This window comes from Corvus moneduloides, chromosome 7 (genome assembly GCF_009650955.1).
Source record: "Corvus moneduloides isolate bCorMon1 chromosome 7, bCorMon1.pri, whole genome shotgun sequence".
Lineage (NCBI taxonomy): Eukaryota > Metazoa > Chordata > Aves > Passeriformes > Corvidae > Corvus > Corvus moneduloides.
Window position 1 is genome coordinate 12,443,376 of NC_045482.1, and position 14,190 is coordinate 12,457,565.

General features: G+C 41.1%; 1 protein-coding gene across 2 annotated transcripts in view; it reads left to right on the forward strand.

The window, feature by feature from the left end:
• The first annotated feature begins 395 nt into the window (after positions 1-395).
• Positions 396-14,190, forward strand: part of BMPR2 (bone morphogenetic protein receptor type 2) — a 108,181-nt gene continuing 94,386 nt past the window's right edge. Inside the window, exon 1 of one of the 2 annotated variants that reach the window (XM_032115288.1) lies at positions 396-1,378. In XM_032115288.1, the coding sequence (XP_031971179.1) occupies positions 1,303-1,378 (76 nt within the window). In that variant the 5' untranslated portion in view covers positions 396-1,302. The remainder of the gene's footprint in view (positions 1,379-14,190) is intronic. The other variant, XM_032115287.1, reaches the window with a different exon arrangement.

The following is a 14,190-nucleotide window of genomic DNA, read 5'->3' on the forward strand; positions in this document are numbered from 1 at the left end:
ACCGTTCGCCGCCTTCCCGCGGCCTTCCCGGGCACGTCCAGCGGCGCCTTCCCCTTCTCACGGCGCCTTCCCCTTCTCACGGAGCCGCCCCCGGCCCTCAGCTCCCCCAGCCGCGGCGGTGCCCTCGGCCCCGCGCCCCCTCCGTCAGCCAGCGGAGCTCCGCCCGGTGGCCCCGCTCTGCCTACCTGGAGCCACCTCTATGGTGCGGGGCGGGGCCGGGCGGCGGGGGCGGTGCGGCGGGACGGGCGCCCGGGCCGGCGGCTGCGGCGACTCCCCTTTGTGTCTGGAGCCGCCCGTGCTGTTGGGGCGGGCGGGCGAGAGGGGGCGCGGGCGGCGGAGCTCCGGGCCTCGCTCGGCTCCCGCCCGCAGCCGGCGGCGGGCAGGGGAAGGAGGCGGAGCGGCCCCTCGCCGGCGAGCCCGGCGTGGGGGGAGGAAGGCGCTGGCAGCGCGGAGGGGCTGAGTGGAGACCGGCGTGAAGAGGCCGGGCCAGGCTGCCCAGCGCTGTGGAAACTCGGGCCGGGAGGCGGAGGAGGGGAAGGGCCTTCGCCCGCGGAAAGCAGCCGGGTGCGCTCGCAGCTGGAGCCGCCGAGGAGGGGCCTCGCCGCCCCGGGCCCCACCTTTGTCGGGGTGGCCGGGGGTGGCGTCGGTGCTGCGGCGGGGGCCGGGGCAGCGCGGAGGAGCCCGCCCGGCGCGGGAGGCAGATGGGCCGGGATGCAGCCGCAGCCCTCGCCGTGAGAGCAGGGGGCCTCGCCGCCGCCTTCCCCGGAGCGTGAGGCAGCGAGGAGGGGCGGCCAGAGGACAGAGACCTTTGCCGGGATGGGACGCGACGCCGCCGTGAGCCCGTAGCTCGCTCTCCGTGCCCCGGCCAGCCCGCAGGGCCCGCGCTGACTGACACCGCTGTGGGCGCGTCTGGATATGTTCCCTTCCCAACCGGGCGCTTTCTTCGATGTCGTGAAGCTGCGTGGGAAATAGCCCGGTTCCCAGCGGGGTCGGGAGCGTGCCGCCGTCCTCCCCGGCGGGGGAGATGCCTCGGGGCTGGGAGGCAGAGCCAGGCGCTTCCTCCGTGTCCGCTGAGCGCTGCCGGCTCCCGAGGCATGAAGGCAGGCGGCTGTAATGGAGTAAGAGCGAAGACGGCTCCTCTCATCTGCCATTTGCCCTTCCAGACGGGATTGTAAACCGAGAGAGTTAAGGAAGGCTGTGTGAAAGCAGGAGGAATTTCCTCTCTTTGGGGTTTGGCTTTTTTCTCTTTTTTTACCCCCTTTTTTTTTTCTACTCCCGGCTCGAACCGTGGCTTGCCCAGGTATGCCTGCCTCACTGCAGCACCTTGTGCTGGTGCTTCTGCTCTCCAGTGCCACCCTGCTGCTCGGCACTGCGGCTGGTGAGTAGCCACTGGGTGTAACGAACTGGCCATTTTGGCAGCGGGAAGGGGGTGGGGTCCGCTGGTATTTGGGCACATCTGTGCCTCCTTGCAAAGTGGTGTGCATCTATTTCAGCGGCGAAGCCTGATAAAAGTTTTGAAATCCTGATACGTTAAGTGTCTCGGGGAATAAGATCTGCTTTATTGTGTAAATGAGCTCGACCTGCACTCAATAAGAATGCTTTGCTTAGATCTGCATCTCTTGTCTAATAACTTACTTCAGTTTTGAAAAAATATATAATCTTTTTGTTTTGCATACCTCGCCCTTTGTAAGGTAATGCAGGAATTTTTAATATATATTTTAATCGTCAGCAGAGCTGTGCCTGTTTTGCTGTGGGATCTTGGGGCACAGCCATTTTTAATTTTATCAGCATCGATGCTTCTCGGGGCCTTACACATGTGCTGTAGTTTTATACCAGAATTACTGTAATGTGTATTTTTTTTTTTTCCCTTGGAGAGGTCCGAAGCAGATATGGAGCTATTTCTTTTGTCACTTGTGATTATAGAACACAAAAAAAACACTATTAAGGAATGCTGAAAGATCTTGAAGAGTACTCTTTTTTTATAACAAGAAGTTGGAAGCAGAAATGCTAAGAGCATCCTTACTCATATATTTGGACACTAGCCCTATTTTTAATTGTGTTAGGAAGCTCAGTGTTAGATATGTAGGGTGTTGGAATAGAGACGTGTGTTGGTCTGGCATCCTTTGCTTTTCTGTCATGGTGACAGATAGCATGTTGGAGCCTTTGAGTGTAACCCAGCTTTGTTAGGCTGGGTTAATACCAATTGTTCTTGCAGTATACATTTTCCAGCACTTTTGGAAGACTCCTGCGACTTTTCTGTCGTTTTACGATCGGGATCCAATCTGTAGTGCTTGCTTTTCTTCATGTTATTTTATAATCTGCTGGGTATAGTTCATAAGTGAATCTTCATAGGAAAATTGCTGAATCTTGCTAAGATGACCCAACAAACTGATGGTAGTTTCCATGTTATATTTCAGTGAGGTCTTCAAATTAATTTGTCAAAGTTGAAGATACTTGGTGTCATTATTAGGAAAATCCTGTAAATGACACATTTAGGCAGTTTCTCCATCGCTCTGACTGGGTAGTCCCTGATTTTCTTGCTTCTGCTTACTATGAGGTATCTTTCAGGAAGATTCATAAATGAAAAGCTTGATGTTTCCTATATCATCCTAACCTTTGACTGCCATTATTTTAGATGGATGTCTGCAGCGTCTCTCTGTGGTAGTTTCTGAGGAAACGTTTTTATTTTTTTTTCCCCTCTTTTTTTTTTTGCCTGGGAGAGGACTTCTGAAGGTCAAAAATCTTGGTATTAAAGCACATATGAATCAAGAATGCCCAGCACCTCAACTTTTGTTTCAAATGTATTTAGTTTTCCTTTATGAAAACTTCAGTGAGTTGGTAATTTCTGTGCCTTGGTGAAGAAGGCTTACTGAAGGAGCAAGTACATATTTGTACCAGGCCAAGGGCTGGGCAGGTGCTGTAAGAGCCCATTTGCACAGTTTACCCAATTCACTTCAATTCTGACATGGCAACAGCATTCCCAGTATGTCAGTCTGCCTTGTTAAAACGGTATTAACGATGTCAGCTTGGTTGGTTGTTCTGTGAATAGGAACCTATTTTCCCACTGTGATTTATTTCTTAATTGTGAAATTTTAACAATTCACATTTAAAAAAAAAACTTGGTCATAATCCTCTGTAAAAGTAATTACATGGATGATTTGAGCTTTAGTTAAAGAAGCTAATGGTTGATTTTAAGTTTACACTGCATTTCAGAAAAAAATGTCTATACATGGGGAAGCTACACTAATGTGTAATTCTGCCCTTTTATGTTCATGAAAGAGCCAACACTCTTTCTTCTCTTCCCCTCCCCCAAAGTATGAACTGTATGCTCCCATCAGAGTGAAAATGCTGCCTTTGTAGCTTTGAAACCCCTATTAATTCTTTCTTCTGATTAGTGAACAGATACTATATCTCAGCAGTGTATAGAATTGAATGCCTATAAATGCAAAATCATGACATCAGAGGGAAAGTATTTTGATAACAGGTTTTTAAGTTTCTGTCTGGAGGAGAATATCTGGACCTCTCTGGGGAGAGCTTCACAAAGACCTGGGCTTAGTATGGACAGTAAAGGGACGATAAAAAGATGAATAAAGAAGATGACCAAAAAAAATTCTTACTGTGGGGCTGTAGATGATAGTTCCGCTCATAATCTGAAATATGAATGAAGAGAATGTGGTTCTTCCTTCCCCTTTGTAATTGAAGATATAATAAAGAACTAGCTCTAGATTCAGAACTATTTGCTGATTATTAGGAGGAAAATATTACTGGCTTCCTCCATAGAATACAGATCTTAACAATTATCTGGTAAGTCTGTATTTAATTAGTCCTTGTAAAGAGAAATGCTACAGTGAGGACATTTTACTGACAACAGTCTTGCGTAGAGGTTTAAAAAGCAGTATTGGGCAAAAATGGTTTGCAACACTGTTCTTTATTTCTCAAATTCTTTGAAATACCCTTTTCTAAATCTTTTGTTTAGAACTATGAAACACATTTATATGCCTTTATATTGTAGAGGATTCTGCTGTGTTAATCATGAGGGTTTGTGCCTGAAGAGGTGATTGGTGAACCTTTGAGTGTTCCCCAGTATTGCGAAAGAATTTTGTTTGGGTGTTCATATGGACAAGATATTAAAGATACAATCTTTCCTCATTTCACTTGCTTACGTTCTGCGATATGCAATACTGAATCACTTTTCCTTCTGCATGCGTGTCCAGGGTAAACAGCATTCCATTGTCTAATGTGTAAATTATTTGCAGAAAATATAAGGTGAAAATTAAAGCAAACAGAATATCCTTTTATCTTTGGGAATATTTTCATAATTCTGTATCTGTGTGGTTCAACAGGGCTGCAAAAATTAAAGTGTGGAAGGAATTGGATAGAGATTGAAATTTTTTTTAATGATAATTTAAATTATTAATTAAAATGAGTGAACTGAAGCATCTTTATATGATTCTATCTTGCTGGTTAGAGTTACCTTAGTATCTCAACATAATTTGTTTGAAATGTGAATTGGGTAACACGAGGAAAAGTCTCTTTTGGATATTCAACTCAGTTCTTCTAATTTAGTGTTTTGAATTAGTAACTGACTCTGTGATATTAGCCTAGGAGATGCAAACCAGGCTGTTTGCTTGAGGAGCACACTGGTATGCCTGATGGGTAACCACACACACAAGCACAGCCTGGACACCAGACTAGGGGTTCATGGGCTGTCTGCTTGTGTAAAGAAATGCTGTAGCTGTGAAAGCCCAGGGTTCTGCACAGAGCTGTTCACCCCCCTGGGAAGAGCCCTTTTTCCATTAGGTAAATCAGTCTGTATGAACCTCTGTGATATTTCAGCTAAGGTGCTTCCAGTTTCCAAGCAAACTTCAGTACTTGAGTACTGCAGTGTGCAGTGTAGGCACAGCCTGAGGAAATGGAAGCTGTGCTCATCTGGTGGCCAAGGAGCCCAAATTTCAAGCCCTGAGACATTACACAGATACCTTTCTTTGGTGTGAATGGTTTTACCCTCAAAGTAACCACGTGTAAAAGGTTGGCTCAATTGTCTGTCTATCCTCTGATGACAGCAGGCCAACCTCATTTCACCCTGGACAAAGAGGGAAGCATAACTCTGTGTTTAAAATTATTCTTACGGTGAAGTTTGTTGAAGTGGTTATTTTGATGCCATCTCCCTAGCACTTACTACAAATGTCTGTAAAATTTTTTTTTGTTGACTTCTACATTGTTCCCCTTCCTTTTTATATTTCATTAAGTATTTCTCAGTAATTTGTATAGACAGTGGCATTGTTTCCTTGGGAGATACCATCTTCCTCTGCCTTTCTCACTGGATAGATGGGAAAGTTGTATTGGGTTCTTCAGAAATGTTTGACTCCTAACAGCAGAGTGCCTGGTACTGGAGCTGCATTGTGTTTGCACTCAGTCTAGCTGTGCCATGAGTATGTGCTGTCATTTTCTGGGCAGAAGCTAACTTTATAGCCAGGGCTGTGAGATGAGTGTAAAGTTTCATTTGGAACAAAATGTTTATGCCCTTAATAGAGCAGGCTGGGTGATGCTTTATGTTGGGTAGGACTGGAATCTGTGCGTAGCTTACAGGCAGTAACTATTAATTTTATTAAGATTGTAGACTTTATGGAGCTACTCACTGCTTGATTTTGAATTCAAGAGTAAGTGAAATACAAGAACTGTTCTCCAAAAACCTAACATTTTAGAATGCAAACTGATTTTCTGCAGCGTGGGTTTTATGGTGTTTTGTTTTGGGGTTTTTTTGTGGGTTTTTTTTGGTTGGTTGTTTTTTACTTGTTTGTGGTTTTTGGTGGTGTGGTGGCTTTTGGTGTTTTTTTCCTCTTTTTTTTCTCTGAAGCATAAGTTCACAGAAGCATAAGGCTGGAAGTGATTTCTCTGTTTCCTCCATGGTCTGGTTGTGTAAGTACAGATAATAATGTCTCTCTAACATCTCTAAAATCTCCAGTGAAGAGGGATTTCACAGCCTGTCTAGGTAGTCTGGCCTGTTACAGTGCTTAATTATAATGTTTTTCATAATGCAACAGTAGTAGATTTTTTTTGCCTCTTTTATAATGCAAGATTGTTTAACATATGCCTTAATTAATATGTGGCAATCCACCTGAAAATGTAGTGTGGAGTACACACACAGACAATTGCCAGGGAATATCAGTTTAGATAAGTTCCCGTGTTGAAGCTTAGTGTCTTGAGCTTGGCTACAGTAATTTGTGATGGAAATCTTGAGTTGACCATCAGTGTTTTAAAATGCAATTTTGCAGTTTTAAAAAACTTTTTTCGATTTCTGATGGTGCCTTCCTGACTCAAGATGTCTGTTAATCTGTTAATTGCAGAGCTGGGAGCTGGGTTGAGCAGCTGAGAATCTGATAGGAGAGGTCAGTCAGGGGGTGTGGTGAGAAGGAAGAAAGGGTCGGACAGGAGAGATTTGAAAAGATGAAGGATTCAGTCTGGTTTGCTGTGGGATGAGAACCAAGGTGTATTAGACAGCCAGACAGAGGTAGTGTCTGAACATTTGTCAGACTTGATTGGAATGAAGCTTTTGCACTGGGAAGAGAGAGAAAGCATAGTTGTAGTTTGCAGTTTTGAAGATTTCTGTTCTTTATTATGAGAATGAATGAGAGACCCAGTCATTTAGATGATGCCTTTACCCTTCTCTTTTTTCCTCAGTCTTGTAAATTTGGAAACCACAAGCTTTTGGGTGGTGATGGCATTTTGTTTCAAGTAACTGGGATGTGTCAGTTTTGTCAGCTGCCTTCTTGAGTTTGCATCAAATCATGTTTTTTTGTTTTGAACTGTAAATGTCTACCTTTTGCATTTCTCAGTACTCTGTATTTTCTCTTTGGTTTGTTATTTCTGTGAGAGAAGGAAGGAAAAATAGGCATTATGGACACAGAAGACTTGTCTTTGACATCTGTGGACCCTTCTGTCTCCACCTCTAACTCCTTAATCTGCTAGCCAGTTTCAACCATATGTGAAAGATGAGAAAAATCTCAAGACATTAATTTGCTACCGTTTTCATGAAAATTAGAAACGGAATAGAGGAAAATGTTCCAAGGTAGAGGTTCTTCAAGGGAAAAGAAGAGCATAACTCAGCCCAGGTAATTCTCTTTGCTTAAAACTGGCTGCCCAGTCAGTGCAAGGATGCTGGCAGTGTGTTGGTGCATACACTGTTCTGGACTATGCACAGTATATTTTGTTTTGTGTTCTCTTGGCGTTGTGTACGAGATCTGGGGGAAAATGGGGGATCCCTTCTGTGGGAGATCTGGGAGTTGGCTGAGAAGTGTGGGAGAAGAGTCACATTTCTAGGCAGTTAGTTTGCTGCTTGTGGAACAGCTGGTGTTTCTGAGACAATGTAGTAGCCAATTTTTTTTGACTGAACTTGCAAAACAATGCCCAAATCACTTTACTGAATGGTTATCATCCATTTATGAACTCCACAGTGTGTATGAGTAACTTAAATGGTATGCATTGTTTTTCAAACTTTCAAAACTGGGTTTAACTGACTGTCCTGTGTATACACTGTAGTTCAGATATCCCACACATCAGGCTTCCTTATGATCGTCTTTTCAACAGTGCTGTAACTCAGGCTTTTCCTGTGGTCCCTTTGAATGCTTTTCTAATGTATTATACTTGCTTCAATCTGTGACGTGTATGAAAAATATTTTACTATTTGTTTAAGCAGGACTAATGGGAAGGTAGGTACTGTCACCTTCTGGGCTGGAGTAAATGGCAGACAATGACATCGGTACAGGGAACCTTGCCCACCTGCCACTAACAAGTCAGTACAGGAGCTCCTAGTATTATGTTCAGCCAAAAGCTGACATTTATGCTCCTTGTTCTACTAGATATCCTTTGACTATTTTGAATTGTAAGCAGGATGGGTGTAGGAAAATATGGGTAAGAGGCTTTTTTTTTTTTTTTTTGTGTTAAGATGGCTGTAAGTATGATCATAGGTCACGTATGTTAATTGGGCTCCTTAGTTTATACATTAGAGAATGCAGCACTTAATTAATATCAAAGTGTTGGGCGTTGGCAGTGTCATCTCTCAAGCTTGTCATTCTTGGCATGAAGTGCACTTCCCTCTGCATAAGTCACAAAGGTCAGGTTTACCTGGTGTGAGAAGCTTTAATGTACTTCAGTGACAAGAATGACTGACTAAACATGCTCTGCTGCTTTTGCTTTTGCCTTATGAGACTTCCTCAGTATGGTTTGGTTTCTGTTAAGAAAACCGATTTTATTTCTACAACCAAAGCAGCAGATACTTGATACAAGACTCCTAGACCATCCATGTTAAAGAATCTTAATTAGATTTTTCCAAGAATTAAAGTTAATCCACAATCCTTTGTTAGACTTGACAAACTTGTATCAGGAGAAATAGTGGGTTGTGTTACTATTAAGGCTATTTTCTATAGTAATTATTGTATTAAATAAATTATCTCAGCAGTATGCTTAGTTATCCACTGTAAAATATGCCTGCTTTTATTAGTGATGGGGTGGTTCTGTAGTAATTAGTTTGTTGTCGAACGTACTTGAAAGTTAGTCCTTCCTTCTGATGCTGTCCTTCAGAGAGAAGTCAGTAAAGCTGATTTCATTGGGAGGCTTAGTGTTCCTATACCTTCCAAGCTGCAAAAATCATGGTCTGGATATATTTTATGCAGAAGAAAATGTGCTATATGCTGTGAATTTTTGTCAGTCCTTTTATTTGTTTAAAACCTAAACTCTAGAAATTGTTCTTCTGTATTTATTTGCAGAGAAGGGACTTAGCTGAAAATTAGGATTTTTAAACATGATTACCAGTTCTTAAACATGAATTTTTATTATGTTGACCTGTCTGAGATATGAATGATATGTAAAACCAATATAGGAAGGTGAAGAAAACTAAGGTTGTAGTAGGAAAATTGTAGCAGCCGTCTTTTTAGTTAGACAGTGGCACTGCCATATATATGCAAAACAGGCACTTAGCCCAAGAAGAAGCTTTCTGTATTAAAATAATTTCAGTTGCAATCGGAGAAGCATAAAAGGAACCCTGTAATGAAGTTCGTCTGGATGCCACCGTGGTGTTGGTTTCTTATGTTTGCATGTTTGAAGTTCTTTTCCTTTATTTCTGGCTGTAAAGGCCCAGGCCAGGGAGCTGCAGCCAGAGCAGCTGCCATGACCGAAATACCCAGCCAGGCCTGGGCTCTGCAGCTGTAACAGGAGCCCAGGGCACACGCTCCTGCCTCCCTGGGTACTGGAGAAGGACTCGGCTGAGAAGTGGAAGAACTCGTTCCAGTGTTCTGTGCTATTCTTACTCGGCTCTGCAGGCAGGGATGAATGACTCAGTGAATTTAAATGAGTGAAAAAAGATGTGGAAACAGTAGGATAAATCATGCCTCATGCCCACTGCGGCAGTATTTGGATCTCTGTAAACTTTTTAATCTAGAATATATGCAAATTCTCACTTCTAATGTGTATTACATAGAGACAGTGAAGATGAATTGCAAAACATACATGTATATATATGTGTCTGTATGTATCCTTACATACTCAGTATGTTACCAAAATTCAAGCCTATAATATGATCCACTGCTAAAACCTAATATCTTAATATTAGCAAATTTGGTGTTTGCATGATGTTCTTAATTTCCAAAAAGTCCTTATAAATGGCTTATTTTGCATGATGGGGAAACTTTATACTTATTAATTACATCCACATTCTACCAGGATCTGTTAAATAATTTCTCTTTTAGTTATGCTAAGATGAATCTGACCTAATTAAATTTTAGTTAAATTTAATCTGTAGTAGTTAATGCTGTTGCAGCAGAACACAATTATTTGGTCACAGTTGTTTTGCATTGTTTTAGCCAAGAATTTTAAATCTAGTAAATATTTTTCCTGATTTTTTTCCATACAGACTTAGAAATATCTAAAGTGGCAAATAGAGAGACTTTCTTTGCTTTTATTGTTTCCTGTCAGAGAAGTAGTACCATTAAGGAAGCTGTCAGCAAATTTAGCTTCCCTTATTTTAAGAAATACTGGAACAGAATGTTTGTGTGCAAAACAAATAACCCCCTAATTATTATTTTACTAATCTGTATGTAGACTATATAGCTACTTAAAACTGAAGATGTGGCTTTTGAGCACAGGAATACACAGTCCAAATATGACGTCACACAGTAAATTAATTTTAAAAATGGGGAGAAGAGGGGTGTGTTTAAGGAAGACTAGTGATACAGTAATAATATAATAACTCACACAACTTTGTGGTTTCGCTTTGAGAATGTAAGAATATTTTCTTCTCACTTTCCAGTGTGCAGGGGAGGAAAATCAGTAAGGTCCTAAGACACTTGAATAATAAATGGTGCCATAATATACAAGACTGGTAAGAATGCTGTGAGCAGGAGTCATTTCACTGAGGAACTCTAGAGGCATTTAAGAGGGAATGTGCTGAAAGGCATGTTGAATGGAGTTCTGTTGAGGAATGGAAGAGTTAAATGTGGAAACAACTATTCAGATGTTCTGTACTTTGAAGCAGTCATCAAAACAAAGTGTTTCATCTTGAAGAAGAGAAGGTTTGCAAAAGGAAGCAAATAATGTCACAGTGATGTCATGCAACTTGATTTTCTTGACTGGTTTTAGAAGAGTGGGAGAAGGGATAGTAACAGAAGAGCTGAGCTGAGAACAAAATAAGGCATGCAGAAAAATAAAGAATGGGCTTTTAACATGGTATAAACAAAACTGGTAACAGAGTTGGTGATCCAGTAACAAGGGAAAAGAGGATAGGTGGGGGAAAAAAAAAGCTCTGCAGTTAATGTTCTCACAAAAAACCAGGGGACCCATTGTGAAGAATAGTGAATTGTGTGTAGCACGCAGGGCGGTGTGCATTGTACTCTTACTCCTCTATGCCTTGTTTCAGAATGAAGCTTGCACTAGCTTAAGTGAGAAAGCATCTGAAATTGCCAGTAAATCCAGAATGTGCCCCAGAATTCTGTCTGAACTGCACTGTGTGTAGCCAGTGCTCATGATAATAGCAGCAACAGGTTTTTGTTTGAACTGTAAAGAAACAGATGAAAACAAAAATTTTAAGTTTTGAAAAACATTTTAAAAAAAGTTTTTATGTGGCATATAATGCAGAACTTTACAGAGCCTATTTTTACAGAGAGCCTGAATAATCCAGTTGTACTAACCGAAATAAGAATTTGCTTAGAATCTCAATCCTTTCTATGACTTTACCTCTTTGTATTTGGTTATGATTAACCCTCCATAAATTTATTGTTACATATTTGTGAAAATCAGTACTTAATTTAAGTGATTGAATGGCTGTGGAGTTTTACATACAGTCTGTATGTTTTAGTGTTGCTTTACTACAGCAAGATAAGATACGGCTTTTCTTTGGTGCTGGTTTCATGTATTTGTTGTGCATATGGTATCTTTTCTGCCAAGTTAAAATCTTAAAATGTAGTTAAATCCATAGTTTTCAGACATCAGAATTCAACATACATTTAATGACATATGTCACTTCCAGTCTTCCTGCAATATGTTCATGCATATAATGCAAAAGAAAAACCCAAAGGCATCAACAGCCTTTAGACAGGCTTCTAATTGAAGATAAATCAAGATAATTCTAAATACTGAACTTCTTTACTGTATCAACTAACTCATCTTCTGTATCTAATTACTGAGGGGAAAATGAACATTTATGTGAATGTTCTGTATTTAAATGGAAATTTTAAAAAGTCGCTTTTCCCTTTCTATGCTGATGTGATGCCATTTCTGAGCCTCTCAGTGTTGCTTTTTTCATGTTTTTGTGTTCATGCTATAAGCTTAAACCCAGAATCACTTTGGGACAATGAAGTTCAGCACAGTTATATTCTATTTCCAGATGCTTATTATGCAAGATGCTGGTGTAATCCCACAAGCCTTTTTAGTATTCCTGTGTTCTGAATACTTTATTCATTTGTACACATTTATATTTAGTTCTTTGAACTCGACAGAGATTTTGGAGATCAGTCATTTTGGTGAGACTGCCAGGAAACACTGAGAAGTAAGCCTATTGCAATATCCTGGCTTCTCCAGATAAAACTAGACATCCTGGCTGGATGTTTACCAGTGTTATTACAGAAGAAGGTATTTGTGTGTCGATTCTTTCCTAGATTTGTCCATCCTTCTCCACCCTCGGTTTTGTTATTCTTTTTAGGATAGTTAGAATAAGCATGTCATGAACGTACCTTTATGTTACCGACATGTGCTTTCAACATGTAACTGCAACTGAATAGCTTAAAATCTACAAATACCACAAACAAACAGTTATTACATTTAGCTGAAATATTTAAGAGCACAGGAGGATGACGTATGCGATGGAATCCGATAGTAAATTCCTTTGCGGCAATTGCATAAAGCAGTTAGTTTCAGTGCTTAATTGATAACACTGAGGCTTGCTTCACTTCCGTGAGGTGTGGGAATCCGAGTTGCAGAGGTAACTGCATTCCATCAAGTCTCAGTCTAGACAGGCACGAGAGCATCATTCATCCTGTAGCAAACAAGGAAGGCTAATCACCTTCTTAAAAGTGATCTTGCAGCTAAAGAATGTGCTGTGGTGGGCACACAGGCAAGTAGAGAGCTCGGTGCCATCACCAGCAACACAGGTCCTGGAGTTACGGGTCTCACCTGAAAGGATGCGATCTGAATTGCAGAATGCTTGTTCCTTCTCATTTTACAGGGGTGGTGGTTTTTGAAAGAAATGGTTTAGTGAATTGCTGTGCAGTTAATTATATTTGATTGAAGGAAAAGCTCATTATCTAGTTGAGGTGGGAGGAAGCTTGAAGTGCACTTTTATAGCAGTAAGTATTAGGAAGCACTAGTAGAAACTCAACTCCCTTTAATTGAAGAGTAATCAAGTGAGCTTTGACTTTTTCAAACAGCATTTACAGGAAAAGGGCTTTTTTACTGTATTTTATTTTATGAAAGTGGATGATGTCTACTTCTAAGGCATAGCAAAATTAAGAGGTAAGTGTGATGTAGCACAAAGTGAGCCCCGTTTAAATATTTCTGCTGGATTTGGTAGCCTGATCTCTACACAGACACTAACAGAATTAGTTGTAAAGGATTTAGGAGTCGAAGAATACGGGAGCTATTGAGGAAAGCGTGGAAAGGTAATTTCAAGTTTTCTTGGTTATGTGAGGACAAACAGTTAATAGCAGATGCCCCTAATAGCACAGGAGGCACAAAAAGAAAGATGCAGCATGACAGCTCGAGGATAAATGTTAAGAACTCCTAACAAAGAGATGTATAGGAAGAGTTCAGATGGAAACTAGTTTGCCAACTGCTGTGCTTTGATTGACTCTGTACATGCTCCTAACCTGCAGTAAGTGTTTAAATAGCTCTTGGAAAGAAGTTGTGAGTATGCAGATGCTGAGCTGCTGTAGGATAAATTAAGTAAATTACCACTGTAATTTCATATTTTATGTTATCTGGCTTTGTGGGTATCCTTCCTTCTCCCTTGTCAATTGTTCTGCTTGAGCAGGAGATCATAATCCTGCAGATTAAGATCCAAGTGGAGCATTTAAAGAAGGGAAGATGCAAATGTAATTAGCAGAGAATGAGCGCAATTCTGTAGTTTTGTTTTCACTCACAAAATCAGAATTACCTAAAAACAGAACATTGTAAATAAACATGAAATTAGTCATATAAATCCCTAAACTATCATTGTAACAACTATCTGACCTTAATTCAGATGCTTTGTGCATAACTGTGATGGTTTTTATCAAGTGTTTTTCTCTGCAGGGGATTTGCCTCATTTGGCGATAAAGGGGTAATTTCAAGGTCTTGCAGAGAATAGACTTTTGCAGTTGCACACTCTCCTGCTTCTCTGTTCCCCTTGGATATTATATTCCCCAGTTTAGAGGTGGTTCTTCATGTGTGCTTCTTTCTTAATACTACCCCTTCTTAAATTTCACTTACTGCCCTTATTTCAGTTATTGTAGAAAGACATTTTTATTTCCACTTGAACATTGCTGTTTTATGCATTTCTTCTCTTTAATGAAAAGAAACGAGTTGTATCATGTTACTAAAAAGAGATCTTTGATAAGTGCTCAGATCAACTGGGGTGGATAAAGGAAGTGCAAGAGACTGAAGTTTATTCTTCCCTAGAGGAATGCTTAGCTTCTCTGACTGTTCTGGTATGCTTTCAAAAAGTAA